Source organism: Raphanus sativus, chromosome 5 (assembly GCF_000801105.2).
Source record: "Raphanus sativus cultivar WK10039 chromosome 5, ASM80110v3, whole genome shotgun sequence".
NCBI lineage: Eukaryota > Viridiplantae > Streptophyta > Magnoliopsida > Brassicales > Brassicaceae > Raphanus > Raphanus sativus.
In genome coordinates, this window is record NC_079515.1 from 26,656,542 (window position 1) to 26,672,742 (window position 16,201).

The following is a 16,201-nucleotide window of genomic DNA, read 5'->3' on the forward strand; positions in this document are numbered from 1 at the left end:
ATTATAAAGTTTATAACCTCTTTGATGGAGTTCATTTATTTTAATTTATTGGAGTTAGATGGGTTTGTAGTTAACTTGGTCTCATATATTACAAAAAGAGTATATGTGTGTGTACATGTATACTTTTCTTTTTATTACATGGACAGCAAAAAAAATAAAAGATCACAGTCCATATAGATCAGACGCGGATTAATTATAATATGGATTTGCATATGTATGCATGGACTTAATCAAAATGTCCAGCTAATTAAACAAATAATTAGATTAGCAAACCTCATAGGCATAATAAAATAACATACCACGAGAGAACCTTTCAAACAACTAGTAATATAATAATAATATTATCCCTTTGATATTTGCCTGCACGTCCCAAAAAAACAAGTCGAGAATAATAATCACATCAGATTTGATTAAAACCCTCTCACTAATCACCTTATTAATCACCCTCTCCCCCCAACAGAAAAAACATCGTCGGTTCTCTGTCTCGGACGGTCGAAATCAATCATGCACCGTAGAGGAATTCAAGAATCGGACGAGGAAGAAGATGAGACGTACAACGACGTCGTTCCCGAGTCTCCTTCTTCTTGCGAAGACACAAAGATCTCAAAACCAACTCCAAAGAAAAGGTTTTGTTCTATTTTCTTACGAATTACTACAATTTTTGGTCTAAACTTGGTCTGAAAATGTAGTGATTGTGTGTTAGTAGGAGGAACATGGAGAAGAGAGTTGTCTCTGTTCCGATTGCTGACGTGGAAGGATCTAAGAGTAGAGGAGAGGTATATCCACCGTCAGATTCCTGGGCCTGGAGAAAGTACGGTCAAAAACCGATCAAAGGCTCGCCTTATCCCAGGTAAAAAAGTTACCTCTTTTTTTTTCTCAGTCAGTGGCGGCCAAGTAGCGTACGTTAGTCTCTACGGTGGTTGGGCTAACTTACGCACCTCGTTGAGTTTTATTACAAAACATACGCGTCTGGTGTCGCGTGGCTTCACGCACCAACTCCTTCATTCTTTCTTTTTTTCTTTGTATTATGAAACAATTAGATGAGTCATTAATTAAATTAAATTATCTTAAGAGATTTGCTTTTGGTAATAAATAACGTTGGAGAAGATGAAATATTAAAGAAGTTTATAGATCTTTTTTTTGAAACCAAAAAAAAAAAAAAAAAAGTTTATAGATCTTGATTCTAATCACAAAGGGTAATGCGCACAAAAAGGAAAAAAAGGCATTTTACATATATGTGCGTGATTCACGTGCGCAGATATTATTTTCGGGTGAATTTAATGTAATACTGATCTTTATTTACAAAATTAATTTTCAGTGTTAATCGGATTTTTTTTGTGTAGTTTATTATTATTTTTAATCTTTTTGAAAAGTTAAAGTTAATCACTTTTTGTGTTTGGTGGATCTCTCAGGGGTTATTACAGATGCAGCAGTTCAAAAGGATGTCCGGCGAGGAAGCAGGTGGAGAGAAGTCGCGTGGACCCCTCAAAGCTCATGATAACATACGCCTGCGACCACAACCACCCTTTCCCCTCCGCCACTAACAACAAATCCCACCACCACCACCACCGAACAACCGCTGTCGTCCTAAAAACCGCCAAGAAAGAGGAAGAAGACGAGGAGGAGGAGGAAGAAGCAACCGTCGTCGTCGCCGAGGAGCCTGCAGGGCTAGACCTGAGCCACGTGGACTCTCCACTGCTCTTAGGTGGCTGCTACAGCAGCGAACTCCCCGAGTTCGGATGGTTCTACGACGCGTCCATCTCATCATCCTCTGGTTCTTCTTACGGTGGGAGCTTCATGGACGTAACACTAGAGAGAGGCTTTTCAGTAGGAGGAGAAGAAGAAGATGAGTCACTGTTCGGTGATCTCGGCGACTTGCCTGACTGCGCCTCCGTGTTCCGCCGTGGGACGGTGGCTACGGAAGAGCAACATTTTGGCGCCATTCCTTTCTGTGATAGTTCTAGATGAGTTGTGTGTGTAGCCAAAAATCTAAAAAAAAGGAAACTTTTTATTTTCCACTGTAAAGGTGTATCGATGGTGGATTCATATGATTCATTTAAAATTTCTAAAAGTAATAAATTAATAATCTTTCTAGTAAATGTTTTAAAAAACTTATCTAAAAAATAAAATTTTGAAGTTTTGTATATATTTTTGTTGGTTAATAATAGTAAACTCATGTAAACTTTATAAATTAACTAAATCAATTAAATTATTATTAGTGTAAAATTATTAAGAATAGTTATATATATAATGTAATTATTATTTAGAAGATAGATATGTCAAAGTTATGATTCTAATGGCGATGATGATAGCCAAAAAGGAAAGTTTCCTCCATTGCTTGTACCATAGAGATAAGCTGTAATGTGAAGAGATCGTTCACTGTCATGTCTCCTGCGAGATCAGGGCTAATACTTGGAGAAGAGTCTCGTTTTGTCGGTGTGAGAATGACGAATCTACAGACCGGACACTGTCCTTTACTCTTTAACCACGGGACTATACATTCCTCATGGAACATATGTTTGCATGGAGTGAGCATCACTGTTTCCTTGGGCTTAAAGTCTTCTAAACATACTGCGCATCTTTTCTCCCCTTCTCCTCCGGAGTAACCTTGAGGGTTTCTTGAGCTTTCGAGGCCAGAGTTCTTGTTTTTGTAGTATAAGCTCAGGTTTCTGAGAAGCTGGCTTTTTGGGACAGGGTTGTATGTCTCTTTTGTTAGATATTTCAGAACATTGTCTTCTTCTCTGGCTTGTGATGCTGCTGCTGATCTTGAGTTGCTCTCGTGTCTAGTACTATCATGTCGGTTGTGTACGGCTTGCCTTAGTGCCTCTAGGTGCTGCCTCCGCACGTTGTTGCTGGTTCCGATGGAAACATGATGCGGAGTAGGAGGTGATGATGGTACTGAATCTCTGTCAAGAACAACAACTTTCAAATTTTCTTGAAGAGTATGCAAAGATTTGGAAACAAAACAAAAAGCAGAATAGTATCAGATGACAATGAATGGATGAGTAAGTACACAGTTGATGAGATCTCTGTTCTTGTTCTTGAGTACGCAGATGGAGGATCATCGAGAAATCGCCTATTAACAATCTGAAAGAGAACACCAAAACATCAACAGGCTAAAACATTAACATGTATATATATGATGAAAAGACAAAGCTACTGACCAAATCATTCCTGGACCAAGGGTTCTGTAAAGAGAAAGAAGGCCTTCTTCGCCAACCTGATGATCTTGTATCTGAGTCATATCTGTTAGATTGATTTGGAACATTAGTATAGCCATTTCTGGAGTTGTCCATAGCTTGAAAGAATGGCCTTGCTTGTTACAGATAAGGGATATGGACAAGCTTTTTGTATGGTAATGTAAGTTTATATTCTTTTTCTTGCTTTGAGTTATTCTTTCTCCACTTGATATTTGATTCTGTAAAAGCTAATATGTTAAGCAACGAATATATCCTAGTGTGTGACATACCATGTCTTATCTCCTGAACAAGTATCATGCAACACATCATGACCTAATTCTTAAAAGTTGGATGTGGTGTAGAAGTAGAAGAATCGATACCACAAAAATCGACGCTTTGACCATGCATGCATGTATTCATGTCTTTATCACAATGAACTTAAGTCATGTATTCAACTAGAAAATGCTAAACTAGGCCTACAGATATTAACAGAACCAAATTTGCATTTATTTTTTTTTCGGTTCAGTTTGGTTTGATTTGGCAACCAAAAAAAGTTGGTGTTCAGTTTGGTAATCGTTAACTCGGTTAACTAAAAAATCTTTTTAACTTAACTATACCGATCTTAACCAAAACTCCGAATCGAACTAACCAAAAATGACCAAAATATCAAACTTTTCAAATTTTAACATTGTTATTCTGTAAACAGCATTCAAGGATCATCATTCTGTAGATTACAAGAGACGGGACACTTCTCGTATGAAACGATTTCATATTTGGTAGAAATTTTTGAAATCAAACTAACCAAAAACCAAACCGAAGTCTGAACTTACTGACCCGGAAAACCCAAAGTAACCGAACCCGCAGGCCAATGCCAAACCAGGAACAAGACGACATCAAGAAGTAACTGCTTGTCAACATGTAACATCCATACTTATTTGAAACAAGGTAATTAATCATTACACAAGAGTAACAATCACAAACCTCTTCAGGAAAATCATAGCAAATCACAACTCAAGATGATACAACAATCTTTCATCTACATCAAATCCATTTTATTTGAAGAAACATAAACTCCGATGAACCGATTAATAAACCAAACAATCACAAACAAAAATATAAATAGAGAGCCTCTCAGACACACACACGCACACCTCAGAAAATAATGTCTGCATCCTTCTCTGCACCACCAGCAAGTAAATCACGAGCAGCGTTTATCGAAATCCCTCTCTGCATAGAGATCCCTTCAAGAACCATTTCCTCAGCAAAGGCCTTAGCATTAGCAGCCTGTCTCTCGACTTCCCTCCTCTTGTATCCCTGAATCTTCTTCAGCCTAAAGAAATCTTCCCTCTCGAGCTCATCAAGCTCTCCTTTGATGTAACTGATCGTATTCTCAATCTTCGGTTTCACCACGTTCTCCAGAGCGTTCACCCTCCGATTAGTCGTCTTGATCGCTTCGTCAAGCGTCAAGAACGAAGTCTGGAGAGAAGCAAGCTCGACTAGAACCTCAATGGCTTTCACGTAAGCCACACGGCAAGCTTGGACTTGCTGCCCACCTCTAGCTAAACCGGTCAAGTCGTTCTTGGTCTCTCCTTCGGAGAAATGATCGAACTTGGGGAGCTTCACCCCGGCGATGTTCTCTTGCCTTGACCGGACTTTGAGCGTGGCTTCTTTGACGTTCTCGAGGACGACGTGTTTGACGTTCTCGCCGGCGACGTACTTGACTTCGGTGAGAGCGAAAGAAGATGTCTTCATCATATCTCCCATCGATTCCTTGGCCGTCACGATTTTCTTGAGAAGGGCTCTGAACTGAACGGTTAGAGCGTCGCTCTTCTTCTTGAGGAGAGCGTGGCCTCTTGTGGCTCCGACGAGACGAGCTTTCATCACACCGAGCATTGTGACAGTGGGGACCACATTCAAACGCGCGTTTTGGCCGGCCATGGTGTGAAAAAGAAAACTAGGTGCAAATGAAAGGAGACTGGATTATTTTCCGACAGTAACACAAATGACTTGTCTAGATTAGGACAAAACAACAAAGACCAAATCTTTAAATCTAGAAAAGTCTGGTGAACGATCAGATACAGAGATCCGAACCAGAGATTGAATCAAAAACTACGAAAGGAAAAAACTTTTTCTAATCGGGACCACACGAATCGTAACAAGATTTGATCAATGATAGATTAAACGAGAGAGAAATCGAGAGGAAGATTCACGATGATGTACCTGAGACTCTAGAGAGAGCTTAAGAGGATACTTCTCTTGCAAGTAAATCACTGAGATAAGATTGAACGAAGACACAGAGAGAGAGAGAGAGAGACTGGAAAATGGCGATCGTATTCGACCTTCGTCGTTGATCGTGGAGAAAAGAAAGGGGCTGGTTGTGTAACTAACTGTAAACATGAGGGGCTTATATTTTGCTAAATGTACAGCTCATCGCTTAATGGCTGGGGCCTGCTTTCGTGTCTGCATCTGGACCCGTTGTGGGTCCCATGTTCTAACCCCACGTTTTATATTCTTCCCCCATGATTAAGGTTAAGATTAAAATTAAAATTAAAATTAGCGAAAGATGTTTGTTGCTATTAATTAGAATCGACATTATACTATTCAATCTAGAAACATAATATAAAATGTTTATTTTATTTCTTAAGCATATGATTTGAAGTTAAACTTTCTCTAACTCAATGTGTTGTATAACTTTTTAGTTTATCAAAATACTAAATATATAACAGGAAGAAGATTTTATTTTCCAAGTTTATTGATTTTTATTTTACGACATTTTCCAACTTTATTGATAAAGGAAATCTTGTTGGTAAAAACATCATATTCTTAACACATGCTAGTACAAGGATTTTTGTGTATTACATTCACAACTTATTATATATGGCACTTACAATATATTCACAACATTTTTTTTTTTGAAGAAGATATTCACAACATCATAATCTGTTTTTACGCATTAAAGAACGTATGTAAAATCTATCTATATAAAAAAATGTTCTCTCTTTCCTTGTGCTGCCACATCAGATCCAGCCTGGAAAGTCTTTGCATGACGTCGCGACACGTGTCTCTATAACTTAAACGCTGCGCTCTACCCCTAATATGCTTCAACGACGAAACAGAGTTCGTCTCTTCCCTGTGTGTGGTGGCGATCCTGTGACCTTTCGCTTCTTCTCACGACCTGAAACGGAGAGACCTGAAACGCTGTGATTTATGGCTTCCTCATAAATCCCATTTATTGTCTCTACCAAGATGTGTTTTCAGAGCTTCTTTCCGATCTTAGAGGCGGTGCCAGGATCTATATAAATAGAGGTGGGATTCCTTCCCTTGAACCCACCTCCTCTTCCTATCTCTTATACTGAATGTTTTTGAAATGGCTAATCCGAGAGTTTCTTTCTCCGATGTGAAGTCCGGGAGGTGTTCGTCCGTCGTGGAGGCAAGAATGTTGAGTTTCTGGGAGGCCAGGGACGTCAAGCGTGGTGGAGAGCTGATGTGGATTGACATGCTGATGGTGGACATCAACGTAAGTCTATTTTCCAAGAATCTATATTTGTGTTCCCAGATTTTACCGTCAGTGATTAAATGTTTTGATTGGTTTTGTTATTCGCTGACGAGTTTTTATTTTATCTCCTTAGGGTTTGAGTTGAGACATGTGGATGAAGTTATTGAGGAGCTTTTGACTAAGGATTATTCTTGTGATATTGCAATGCCACGTTTGAAGAAGATGTTTGTTCTTTTTCTGGGGTTTAAAGTGTAGTTGAATGGTAGCTTTTGTTTTTTTATGTTAATCTGTGGTGTGATGATAGGTGTACGCTGGAGCAGAATGGTTCGTTGGAGCTGAGGAAAAGTGTTTTGGAAGATGACTTTGAGGAAGATGAAGAAGAAAAGGAGGAGAATGAAGGGATTGCTGATGGATATGAAGATGAAGATGAGCAGGTCACTAATTTTTTTACTCTGCTATAGTTTTGTGTACTCTTCTGGTTTATGTTTCTGTTTAGCAGCTCAATGTTAATAATACCAACTTCTTCATTTACAGGATCATCACTGTAGGAGTCCTGAAAGAGAAATAGAGAGGGATAGGAGACGCGACAGTCATAGACACAGGTATCTGAATCCGTGCCCTTTTCTAGATATTCTTGCGCATATGGGTGTTGCTTATGATTGTGGAAGCTGTTTGATCTGGCTAATGCCCTCGCATCATGTCCAGGATTCTGTCTTTAGAATGTCTGTTTTCACTTATGGCCATTCAAGCCATCAGAGGTTGCAGGACAGCTTCCGAAATTGAAACTGTTGGAGATCCTTACAGGTTTTGCTGTACTGGCAGTGTACATTGAAAAGTATGACGGATCAGACATTCTTACAATAGCTTAGCTTCATAAATAGCAACTGTCATTGTGTTTTTATGACAGATCTATTAGTCACGAGTCATTTATAGGTTGTCATTATGATTGTTTCATGTGTTATAGTTGACCATAGCTTTGTTGTTGTTTGCAGGGATCGTGATTATGATAGAGACTATGACAGAGAACGTGGGCGTGGTCGAGATCGGGATAGGGAGAGAGACAGAGATCTCTATAGAGGCCGGGATAGGGAGTGGGGACGAGACAGAGATAGAGAAGGGGACAGAAGAGACAGAGCAAGGCGTAGAAGTAGAAGCACAAGTAAGGATCGTAAGTGGCACGAGACTGATGATGACCGAGATAGGGAGGCACCGAAGAAAAAGGAAGAGAAGAAGATGAAGGAAGATGGAACTGATCATCCGGATCTTGAAATTGCAGAAGCTAATAGGCTGAGAGCATATTTGGGACTGAAACCCTTGAGATAAGCAGCTCAAGGAGAGAAGACTCCTGAAACTGAAGGAAGGAAAACTTATTTAACCAGGCCATGGTTCATGTATCCGTTTACTTCTCTGTTCTGTTCGGAGGTCGTAAGTGTTTTTGGCTCACTCATAGAATCTTTTTTTTTTTGAACATTGACTCATAGAATCTTTGATGTAGAACAAAAGCTCCCGAGAGATTCTGATTTTTAATGCCATCAATTCTTTATGTGGACACTATCTTCCCTCAAAATGGATTTCTATTTCAGTGTATGTTGTGAGAATAGTGGATAATGCAGAGTCTATTAAGTTGCATAATTGCTCACTGCCAAGATTCCACACAAATTGCCTTTTCAAGTTAAACGGAACCGACATGGCTCTGAAGCTCCTTTTAAGGTTAACGTATGTTTGGGGCAGGCCAGCTGAAGGTTGACGTATATATATATAGATGTACTAACTCACTTTATAAACACAATCAGAGCCTCCTGTAGTGGCATCTGTTTCAGACAGCTGCAAAACTCGCGATCACCATATGATTTGTAATTTTCAATGAACAAACCATATAATCAAAATTTAAATATAAAAAATTCAAAATCTAAATGCAAAAATCCGCGCGTAGCGCGGACCGGCCCTAGTACAACATATATGGAAGTTCTTTATCTGGTGCCTATTTCAGTGCCCAATCTGATCAGAATCCAAATCACTTCGCTGGAGCGTAATGCCTTAGCCACACTCCAGTATAGGCCTGTGCAACCACACAATGAGCCGTGAGCCTAATAAAACCTTTTGATCTATAAAAGAAGTGTTTGTATCTATCATAATGTAAGACCCATTAACCACAAAAAAAAAAACCTTTTTAGTCATTGATCTATCAAAAAGTCTATGTATAAGCTATAGCCCATGATCTAAAAAAACCTTTGGAAGTATTTATAATGTATTACCCATTACGTAACCCTTAAAGTCATTATCTATCAAAGAGTGCATTATTTTACCTGTTGGGGTCTCATGATCTTAGTATCAGGATCATCTAACGACTCAAGCCAGTGTGCCAAGTATCCAGCCATACGTGGGACTGCGATAAATTGTGGTGGGATTCCCATTGCCCTGTGTTTTTATCCCATTCAAATACCAAAAACAAAAGTTTCAGGCAAAGATCTTAATGGTTACAACTTGCAACAACTCGTTATCAAGAATTTGTTAGACGGCTCAAACCTATAGACTAATCCAGAGTAGAAATCAACATTTGGGTAAAGCTTCCTCTTAACAAAATACTCATCAGAGACTGCCGCCTTCTCTAGAGCAATTGCTACCTGTTTAACATTATACATCAAATCTATCTTAAACCACATTCAACAAACCATCAAGCAAGAAAGATACATGATCACAGTAATCTTAAGTACATCAATCAGAGGATCCTTTCCAACAATGGAGAACACTTCATACGCCAGTTTTTTAACGACTTTTGCTCTTGGGTCGTAGTTTTTGTAAACGCGGTGTCCAAAACCTGACATTCTTCTCTTCCTGGGAGAAAGTAATGTAATGAAATAACTCATCACAATCAAGATACTTTTAGTCTTAATGTATTGAGTTACTTGTTCTTCACGCATCGGATGAACTCTAGAATGTTTTCAACAGTTCCAATCTCAGATAACATCTTAGACACAGCTTCAACCGCACCACCATGAAGTGGGCCGTAAAGGGCTCCAACAGCTCCCGCAATAGCAGTGTACACATCAACACCACTACACAAAAATATATATATATATATATGTACTAATCATTAAAACATAGATCTCACAGAAAACTCAAGTAATGAAAAATATCTAACCAGAGTAATATAACTATATAAGTACCTAGAGGAAAGATGCCGAGCAGCAGCAGTAGAACAGTTCATTTCATGTTCAGCATGCAGTATGAATATAATGTCCAACACACGAGCTAGCCGATGATTAGGCTTGTAAGACCTATTGCCCCTGTAATCAATGGAAGATGCAATATAAACTTACTAAAGCTGCAACATGTATAATCTATTAAGGAGGGGAAGGCAGAGGGTGGTGTACATAAAATTTAGCATATAGAGTAAGTTCTCTGCATAAGAAAGGTTGGTCGAAGGAAGAACAGGAGGCTTGCCTGACGTCCTCAGAAAAGCATTTGCTGCAATTGTAGGTGCCTGTATATAACACGTTATATTATATATACTAACATTCATTCATGGGACAAAATTAACGGACACAACAATACCTGTCCAAGAACACGGAAAATCTGTTTATCACGAACTTGTTTTGACTTGTAAATATCTTGGCCCTGCATGCAAACAACGGAAACCTCCGTGAATTTAAGAATACAGACAAATGGAGTACAACGAGTTAGCGTAGAGTACACGTTATCAAAAAGCTGGTTTATAAAACTTACCATATGAGAAGGATTTGCATCAGGATGAAAGAGGGAAAGTGTACTCATCGCACTGACAAAAGCACCTGATGGATGTGCATCTTGAGGTATGGACTGAATTATATCCTGAGAGAAAATATTCAGAAATCATCTATTAAGTCGGCATCAATAATCTATTACTACGTACAGTTATTACCATATCCATCAGATCTACTGATACACATGCCTCAACGCTTCTCAATATCAAGTGTTACGTCATAGAACGATCAGTAATCACAATCATGCACACGTGATCATACTAACAATGGTTACATAGACATAATGCAGTGTCCTTGATGGACCTGATCATTGTTTACAAGCAAAACAAACCATACGAGGGAAAGAGTAGAAGAAACTCACCAGTAGTCCTTGTGGAACAGCTGAATGCTGAGAAACCTCAAACTCCAAATCAGCTAGCTGGTGCTGAGAAGGAAGATTCCCATAAACTGAAAGAGAGAAGAAAACAAAGTAGAGCACTAAATACGTCATCTCCGTATGAGTAGCAAGTCTATAATCAAAGTTTGGTGACTCAAAAGAAAAACTACATGCAACAAGAAGGTACAAGACATGATGATGATTAATTAGAAGACTTACTGAGGAGGTAAGCAACCTCAAGAAAAGTACTATTCTCAGCCAACTCTTCGATAGGGTATCCTCGGTAACGTAGGATTCCTTCATCTCCGTCAATGTAAGAGATCGAAGATCGAACAGGAGCCGTGTTTAAATAACCAGGATCGTATAGTTTAAGTCCCTTGTCATCCTTCCCCGACGTTATCTGCAGACCAAACACGTAAATCCATCTCTAAGCTATATCATACAACACACCATATATCAATCAACTGCATGCTTGTCATATTACAGACCCGTTATATATACCTTCTTGAGATCAGTAGACCTGACGGTACCATCCTCTGAGACTGAGACGTGATATTTCTTGCCTGTACGCTCATCGACGATCGTCAAGTTTCCCATTAAGGATCCATGCGGGGCAGCAACACTTGATGTGCACCATGGCTCGATCGCCGTCGCCATGGGATCAGAGACCTCCAAGTGCGCAGAGAGAACATCCAATCTAGCATGGACTCTCTCCATTTTCACCTTAAAAAATACCAGTGTTCACCTTAAAAAATACCAAGTGCGCAGAAAGAACGTCCAAACAAAAGCTTATAGTACTTTTTAATAAGATAAATTGACAGTTTTTTAGATCAATTACAGAGTAATGGCAGTCACACTGTCATTTTTTTAATATTTTTTTCTCACTTCTTAATTATTTTCTATGATTGTTGTCCTTAAATTTTAAAATGGAAATACTTTACACTATTCGCAATGCAAACTATAATAGGATATTTTTATGAAATAGAGTACAAGTAAATACTTTGATCTAAAATCAAAGATTATTTCGAAGTTCCAAGAATTAACTTCCAAGTGGTTAAGGAGAATAATATGTCATGATATTTAAATAAGAGGTCAGTTTCTTGGATGTATTTATGTATATAATCTGTATATGATATCATATCCACTCTAGGGAGGTCAAGTGTCTAGCAAGCAATTTGCTAAATTTAGCACATTTTAACTGTCAGAAGGCAATGTGTTTATTAATTTTCTTGATAAAAGGCGCACACAATTCATGAACACGTATGTCTTTCCCTCTTAAGACATTGTTATTAGATGGAAGTATGAAAATATGTTTTAAATCATCAAGTACAGAACAACAAACAAATAATGCAGTAAACTGGAATGGATTATTGAGTTTGTAAGAGAATGGAAACAACAAAGAATGTTGGAAGACCCTCTTGTTTACCCAGAGGTGTTTGTGTCTTTATTCGTATGTAGTAGTAGAGTTTGAGACTTAAAGTGCAGATCCAGATAAACGCCTTCTTGATGCATTCGAAATGGAAACTTGACCCATCTTATCTGAACCACTTGACAAAGTTCTTTCTCTCACCGGTTCGTAGTGCCTTAGCCACACCCCAGTGTAGGCCTGCACAGCCACACAATAAAAATTTCCTATGAATCAGTTTTAAATCACTGATCTATCAGAGTGAATGTATATACGTCTTTGATCTAACATCAGAGTGTATGTATCATGTATAACCCATGAGCCAAAACCCTTTCATGTCATCAATTTTATCAAAGAGTGTATGTATCACGTATGGTACCTGTTGGGGTCTCATGATCTTAGCGTCAGGATCATCCAACGACTCACGCCAATGAGACAAGTATCCAGCCATACGCGGGACTGCAAATAGGACTGTGAAGAATTCAGGTGGGAATCCCATTGCCCTGTCCAATTCAATTTTCAAACACACGAGATTCAACTTGATGGTTACATTAGCTTATATCAAGGATTTTTTTTACGTTCAAGACGAGTCAGCAGCAATGCCTTACCTATAGATTAATCCAGAGTAGAAATCGACATTTGGGTATAGCTTTCTCTTCACAAAATATTCATCAGAGAGTGCTGCCTTCTCTAGAGCAACTGCTACCTGAAAAACGTCATAAATCAGAACGTTCTTAAACAACATTCGTTATAAAATACAAAAAGAAATTTGATTAACAATCGACTAGAAGAGATACGAGGATCAAAAGTACCTCGATTAGAGGATCCCTTCCAACAATGGAGAACACTTCATCCGCCAGTTTCTTGATGACTTTTGCTCTCGGGTCGTAGTTTTTGTAAACACGATGTCCAAAACCTGACATCTTCCTCTTTCTGACAAATAATCCATCACAATTTAGATTATAATGCTTTAATTTTTCATAAGTATATTGAGTTACCTGTTCTTCACGCCTTCTATGAACTCTGGGATATTTTCAACACTCCCAATCTCTGATAACATCTTAAGGACAGCCTCGTTGGCACCACCATGAAGTGGACCATATAGCGCTCCGACAGCTCCAGCAACAGCTGTGTACACATCAACACCACTGCAGAAACACAAAAATTGATTCAAACACACCTCAGAGCAGCAGGGCTCAATGAATCGCTAACCAGTGGTAGGTACCTAGAGGCAAGATGACGAGCAGCAGCAGTAGAGCAGTTCATTTCATGTTCAGCATGCAGTATGAAGAGAATGTCAAGCACTCGAGCCAGACGAGGATTAGGCTTGTAAGACCTATCCCCCCTGTAATCGGTGGAAGATGATAGAATATATCCCGTTACGAGCACGTCTGAAGCTAAAAACGGATCTAAACTAACTAAAAGTCTTAAATTATTGCACACCCTCTACAAAGTCAAGTGTCTAGCCAAAAAGAATAGCTAGGGAAGATAGATGGTGGCGTACATTGAATCCAGCATATAAAGGAAATTCTCTGCATAAGAGAGGTTGCCAGAAGGAAGAACAGGAGGCCTGCCTGCCATCCTCAGATAAGCAGCTGCTGCAATTGTTGGAGCCTGCAAACACGTTATAGTTATATCAAAAAGAAGAAAACCTTTTCTCCAGTCCGCAACTAATACACAGACTTTCTATACATTAAAGGTACCAAATCAACATATACAAACAGTACCTTTCCAAGAATACGAACAATCTGTTTATCACGGACTTGTTTCGACTTGTAAATATCTTGGCCCTGCACCACATCGGAATTTCCGTTAAACCAAGAACACAAACAAATGGAGTTCAGGAGAAAAAAACATCTCAACAGTACACAGAGAAAACATGATTATAGAACGTACCCTAAGAGCAGGATTGGCATCAGGATGGAAGATGGAAAGTGCACTCATTGCACTCACAAGAACACCCATTGGGTGTGCATCATGAGGCATTGCCTGTATGATCTCCTGCAAGAACAGACAAAGAAATAATCTTAGGTGAGCCAAAAATCATTAGATATCCAAATGATCAGAAGTTCAACCACACAATGCTTCGAGTATTAATGTTATGTGGTTAAAATGGTCATCCTGTACACATTGAACTCACAACGGGCCTTCACGGGCCAGATCAGGATGCTTTGCAGGAAAGATGAACAACTTACACTACTAGAAAAAAAAAATTGGAGTAGAAATATACCAATACTCCTTGTGGGACAGCTGAATGCTGAGAAATGGTAAACTCCCAATCAGCTAGCTGTTTTTGAGAAGGTAGATTCCCATACACTGCCACAGAAAACAAAACAAAAAAGGTTTATTATTAATCCACAAACTAGAACTCTTAAGTCCCTTAATTTTCGAGATCAACAACAAAAGATGACAACTTTCTATCGAATGAAACTTATCATCTCCGTTCCAATAGCAAGTCTGTGATCAAACATTCGATACAAGCAGCAGCAACATGATGAAAGAGACTTACTGAGGAGATAAGAAACCTCAATGAAAGTGCTGCTCTCAGCCAACTCCTCGATAGGATACCCACGGTAACGCAGGATCCCTTCATCTCCATCGATGTAAGATATCGAAGATCGAACAGGAGCCGTGTTCAAGTAGCCTGGATCGTATAACTTAAGTCCCTTATCATCCTTCCCCGTCGTTATCTGCACCCCCACCAAACATTGAATCGAACGAAATTAAGACAATATTATCCAATTAGATCAAATCCTTTTCAATTTACTCTTTTGATCATCACATTCGATTTTCAGAAATTACAATTACCTTCTTGAGATCAACGGCTTTAACGGTACCATCCTCTGAGACTGGGACCTGATATCTCTTCCCCGTACGCTCATCGACGATCGTCAAGCTTCCTTTTAAGGATCCATGCGGTGGTGCAGGGCTTGATGTGCACCATGGCTCGATCGCCCCCGGCAACACCTGGCTCGATCCGACGGGATCGGAAACTGCCAAGTGCGCAGTGAGAACGGCCAATCGAGCTTTGACTCTCTCAGAAATCTCCATTTTCACCTCCCCCACGAGAAAAAAAAATATCCAAAAATAAGAATTCGAAGAATAGACGAAGAAGAAGAAACAATCTTTTGGTAAGTAACGAAAGCTTTATGTCCTGAAACTCCTATTTGTAGCAATTTGAGTTTTTCTCTTTCACTATTAAAATACGGATCGACGGTGATAAGATGACTCAGCTTGGATCTGACGGATAGCATTCAAAAGAGGCTTATCTGTCAGTATTATCCTGCTGACTTCAAACTTTCGCTTCCTTTATCCCTTTGGCGTGGGAAGACTACTCGCTCTACTAGAGGCACACGTGTCTGGTAATGCTAGCGAGTGATTTCAGACGCTATGTGGATCGCGTAGGGAGTCGATCAGCTTCCTCGGTCTGCTAAATATCTATTCAATGATGGGCCAATTTATTGGGCTCGAAGTGCTAAGCCTACGGTACACGTTTTTTCTCCCTTGTTGATTTGATTTTATGGATGTTATAGCTTTTTTTTTTTTTCGTCAAGATGGGTTTTATTATGATGATAACACAACAGAGAGGATTACAGAGTTTCTTACAAGAACTGAAGGAAGATGTGAATATCCTCAGCAACTAAAACCCATAAGAAGGGACACTAAATCCCATAGAAAGGGACCCTAAACCCCATAGGAAGGGGAGATCACATACCCAAACAACAGGTGACATATATAAACGATTATGAACACTCGCTTGGTCTTCACTCTTGCATCCAGCCTTGAAAACAAACTTTAAAAAGAAACTAGAGAAAGGCTTCATAGCTTTGACAAGCAGGACCTCTTGCCACGAACTGCACAAGAGAGAAACAGCAATGCAAAGGCATTCACAGCAACAAAAGACTATCTTTACCTGAACTTTCAGTTCACAGTACCCAACCAGAACTCAAACTCGAGAGCCTAACACCAAACACCCATAAAAAAGCAAACAAACGCCTTATC

At 39.3% G+C, this 16,201-nt stretch overlaps 6 protein-coding genes across 8 annotated transcripts; 2 read left to right on the forward strand and 4 right to left on the reverse strand.

Moving 5' to 3' along the window:
* Positions 1–339: 339 nt before the first annotated feature.
* On the forward strand, positions 340–2,099 carry LOC108856570 (probable WRKY transcription factor 69). Of its 2 annotated transcripts, none has more exons than XM_018630404.2 (3): positions 340–626; positions 704–850; positions 1,413–2,099. In XM_018630404.2, the coding sequence occupies exons 1-3, from the start codon at positions 505–507 to the stop codon at positions 1,966–1,968; spliced, it is 825 nt and encodes a 274-aa protein (XP_018485906.1). In that variant the 5' UTR covers positions 340–504; the 3' UTR covers positions 1,969–2,099. The 2 variants fall into 2 exon arrangements, with proteins under 2 accessions (XP_018485906.1, XP_018485907.1); XM_018630405.2 differs by having other exon boundaries at positions 342–626; positions 707–850.
* A 43-nt stretch (positions 2,100–2,142) lies between these two features.
* Positions 2,143–3,348, reverse strand: LOC108856571 (E3 ubiquitin-protein ligase SDIR1). 2 transcript variants are annotated; one of them, XM_018630406.2, is made up of 3 exons: positions 3,165–3,348; positions 3,014–3,087; positions 2,143–2,906 (listed from the first exon to the last, which is right to left on the reverse strand). In XM_018630406.2, exons 1-3 carry the CDS (start codon positions 3,294–3,296, stop codon positions 2,294–2,296), a joined length of 819 nt encoding a protein of 272 aa, XP_018485908.1. In that variant the 5' UTR covers positions 3,297–3,348; the 3' UTR covers positions 2,143–2,293. The 2 variants fall into 2 exon arrangements, with proteins under 2 accessions (XP_018485908.1, XP_018485909.1); XM_018630407.2 differs by having other exon boundaries at positions 3,161–3,280.
* A 798-nt stretch (positions 3,349–4,146) lies between these two features.
* On the reverse strand, positions 4,147–5,564 carry LOC108856305 (V-type proton ATPase subunit D). Its single transcript, XM_018630078.2, has 2 exons — positions 5,400–5,564; positions 4,147–5,133 (listed from the first exon to the last, which is right to left on the reverse strand). The coding sequence occupies exon 2, from the start codon at positions 5,115–5,117 to the stop codon at positions 4,332–4,334; it is 786 nt and encodes a 261-aa protein (XP_018485580.1). The 5' UTR covers positions 5,118–5,133; positions 5,400–5,564; the 3' UTR covers positions 4,147–4,331.
* A 982-nt stretch (positions 5,565–6,546) lies between these two features.
* LOC108858634 (pre-mRNA-splicing factor 38-like) lies at positions 6,547–8,224 on the forward strand. Its single transcript, XM_018632528.2, has 5 exons — positions 6,547–6,700; positions 6,809–6,899; positions 6,980–7,109; positions 7,210–7,277; positions 7,668–8,224. Exons 1-5 carry the CDS (start codon positions 6,547–6,549, stop codon positions 7,996–7,998), a joined length of 774 nt encoding a protein of 257 aa, XP_018488030.1. The 3' UTR covers positions 7,999–8,224.
* A 406-nt stretch (positions 8,225–8,630) lies between these two features.
* LOC108858635 (citrate synthase 2, peroxisomal-like) lies at positions 8,631–11,511 on the reverse strand. Its single transcript, XM_018632529.2, has 12 exons — positions 11,296–11,511; positions 11,014–11,194; positions 10,780–10,865; positions 10,402–10,506; positions 10,231–10,293; positions 10,050–10,159; positions 9,843–9,962; positions 9,582–9,731; positions 9,390–9,510; positions 9,202–9,299; positions 8,982–9,093; positions 8,631–8,734 (listed from the first exon to the last, which is right to left on the reverse strand). The coding sequence occupies exons 1-12, from the start codon at positions 11,509–11,511 to the stop codon at positions 8,690–8,692; spliced, it is 1,407 nt and encodes a 468-aa protein (XP_018488031.1). The 3' UTR covers positions 8,631–8,689.
* A 532-nt stretch (positions 11,512–12,043) lies between these two features.
* On the reverse strand, positions 12,044–15,346 carry LOC108856156 (citrate synthase 2, peroxisomal). The gene is made up of 12 exons (XM_018629894.2): positions 15,008–15,346; positions 14,709–14,889; positions 14,430–14,515; positions 14,096–14,200; positions 13,927–13,989; positions 13,704–13,813; positions 13,425–13,544; positions 13,198–13,347; positions 13,012–13,132; positions 12,808–12,905; positions 12,579–12,702; positions 12,044–12,400 (listed from the first exon to the last, which is right to left on the reverse strand). The coding sequence occupies exons 1-12, from the start codon at positions 15,248–15,250 to the stop codon at positions 12,269–12,271; spliced, it is 1,533 nt and encodes a 510-aa protein (XP_018485396.1). The 5' UTR covers positions 15,251–15,346; the 3' UTR covers positions 12,044–12,268.
* Positions 15,347–16,201: the final 855 nt, after the last annotated feature.

Bases quoted from the DNA above. Each gene is read 5' to 3' on its own strand.
- LOC108856570 (XM_018630404.2), top strand. From the start codon at position 505: ATGCACCGTAGAGGAATTCAAGAATCGGACGAGGAAGAAGATGAGACG. The intron at 627-703 runs GTTTTGTTCTAT...ATTGTGTGTTAG, and splicing joins AAACCAACTCCAAAGAAAAG to TAGGAGGAACATGGAGAAGA. The intron at 851-1,412 runs GTAAAAAAGTTA...TGGATCTCTCAG, and splicing joins AAAGGCTCGCCTTATCCCAG to GGGTTATTACAGATGCAGCA.
- LOC108856571 (XM_018630406.2), bottom strand. From the start codon at position 3,296: ATGGACAACTCCAGAAATGGCTATACTAATGTTCCAAATCAATCTAAC. The intron at 3,088-3,164 runs GTCAGTAGCTTT...GTTCTCTTTCAG, and splicing joins CTTGGTCCAGGAATGATTTG to ATTGTTAATAGGCGATTTCT. The intron at 2,907-3,013 runs GTACTTACTCAT...TGTTCTTGACAG, and splicing joins ACAGAGATCTCATCAACTGT to AGATTCAGTACCATCATCAC.
- LOC108856305 (XM_018630078.2), bottom strand. From the start codon at position 5,117: ATGGCCGGCCAAAACGCGCGTTTGAATGTGGTCCCCACTGTCACAATG.
- LOC108858634 (XM_018632528.2), top strand. From the start codon at position 6,547: ATGGCTAATCCGAGAGTTTCTTTCTCCGATGTGAAGTCCGGGAGGTGT. The intron at 6,900-6,979 runs GTTTGTTCTTTT...GTGTGATGATAG, and splicing joins ATGCCACGTTTGAAGAAGAT to GTGTACGCTGGAGCAGAATG. The intron at 7,110-7,209 runs GTCACTAATTTT...CTTCATTTACAG, and splicing joins ATGAAGATGAAGATGAGCAG to GATCATCACTGTAGGAGTCC.
- LOC108858635 (XM_018632529.2), bottom strand. From the start codon at position 11,511: ATGGAGAGAGTCCATGCTAGATTGGATGTTCTCTCTGCGCACTTGGAG. The intron at 9,963-10,049 runs GTACACCACCCT...CATTGATTACAG, and splicing joins CTCTATATGCTAAATTTTAT to GGGCAATAGGTCTTACAAGC. The intron at 9,300-9,389 runs GTACTTAAGATT...AATGTTAAACAG, and splicing joins GAAAGGATCCTCTGATTGAT to GTAGCAATTGCTCTAGAGAA.
- LOC108856156 (XM_018629894.2), bottom strand. From the start codon at position 15,250: ATGGAGATTTCTGAGAGAGTCAAAGCTCGATTGGCCGTTCTCACTGCG. The intron at 13,133-13,197 runs GTAACTCAATAT...ATTATTTGTCAG, and splicing joins ATAGAAGGCGTGAAGAACAG to AAAGAGGAAGATGTCAGGTT. The intron at 12,906-13,011 runs GTACTTTTGATC...GACGTTTTTCAG, and splicing joins GAAGGGATCCTCTAATCGAG to GTAGCAGTTGCTCTAGAGAA.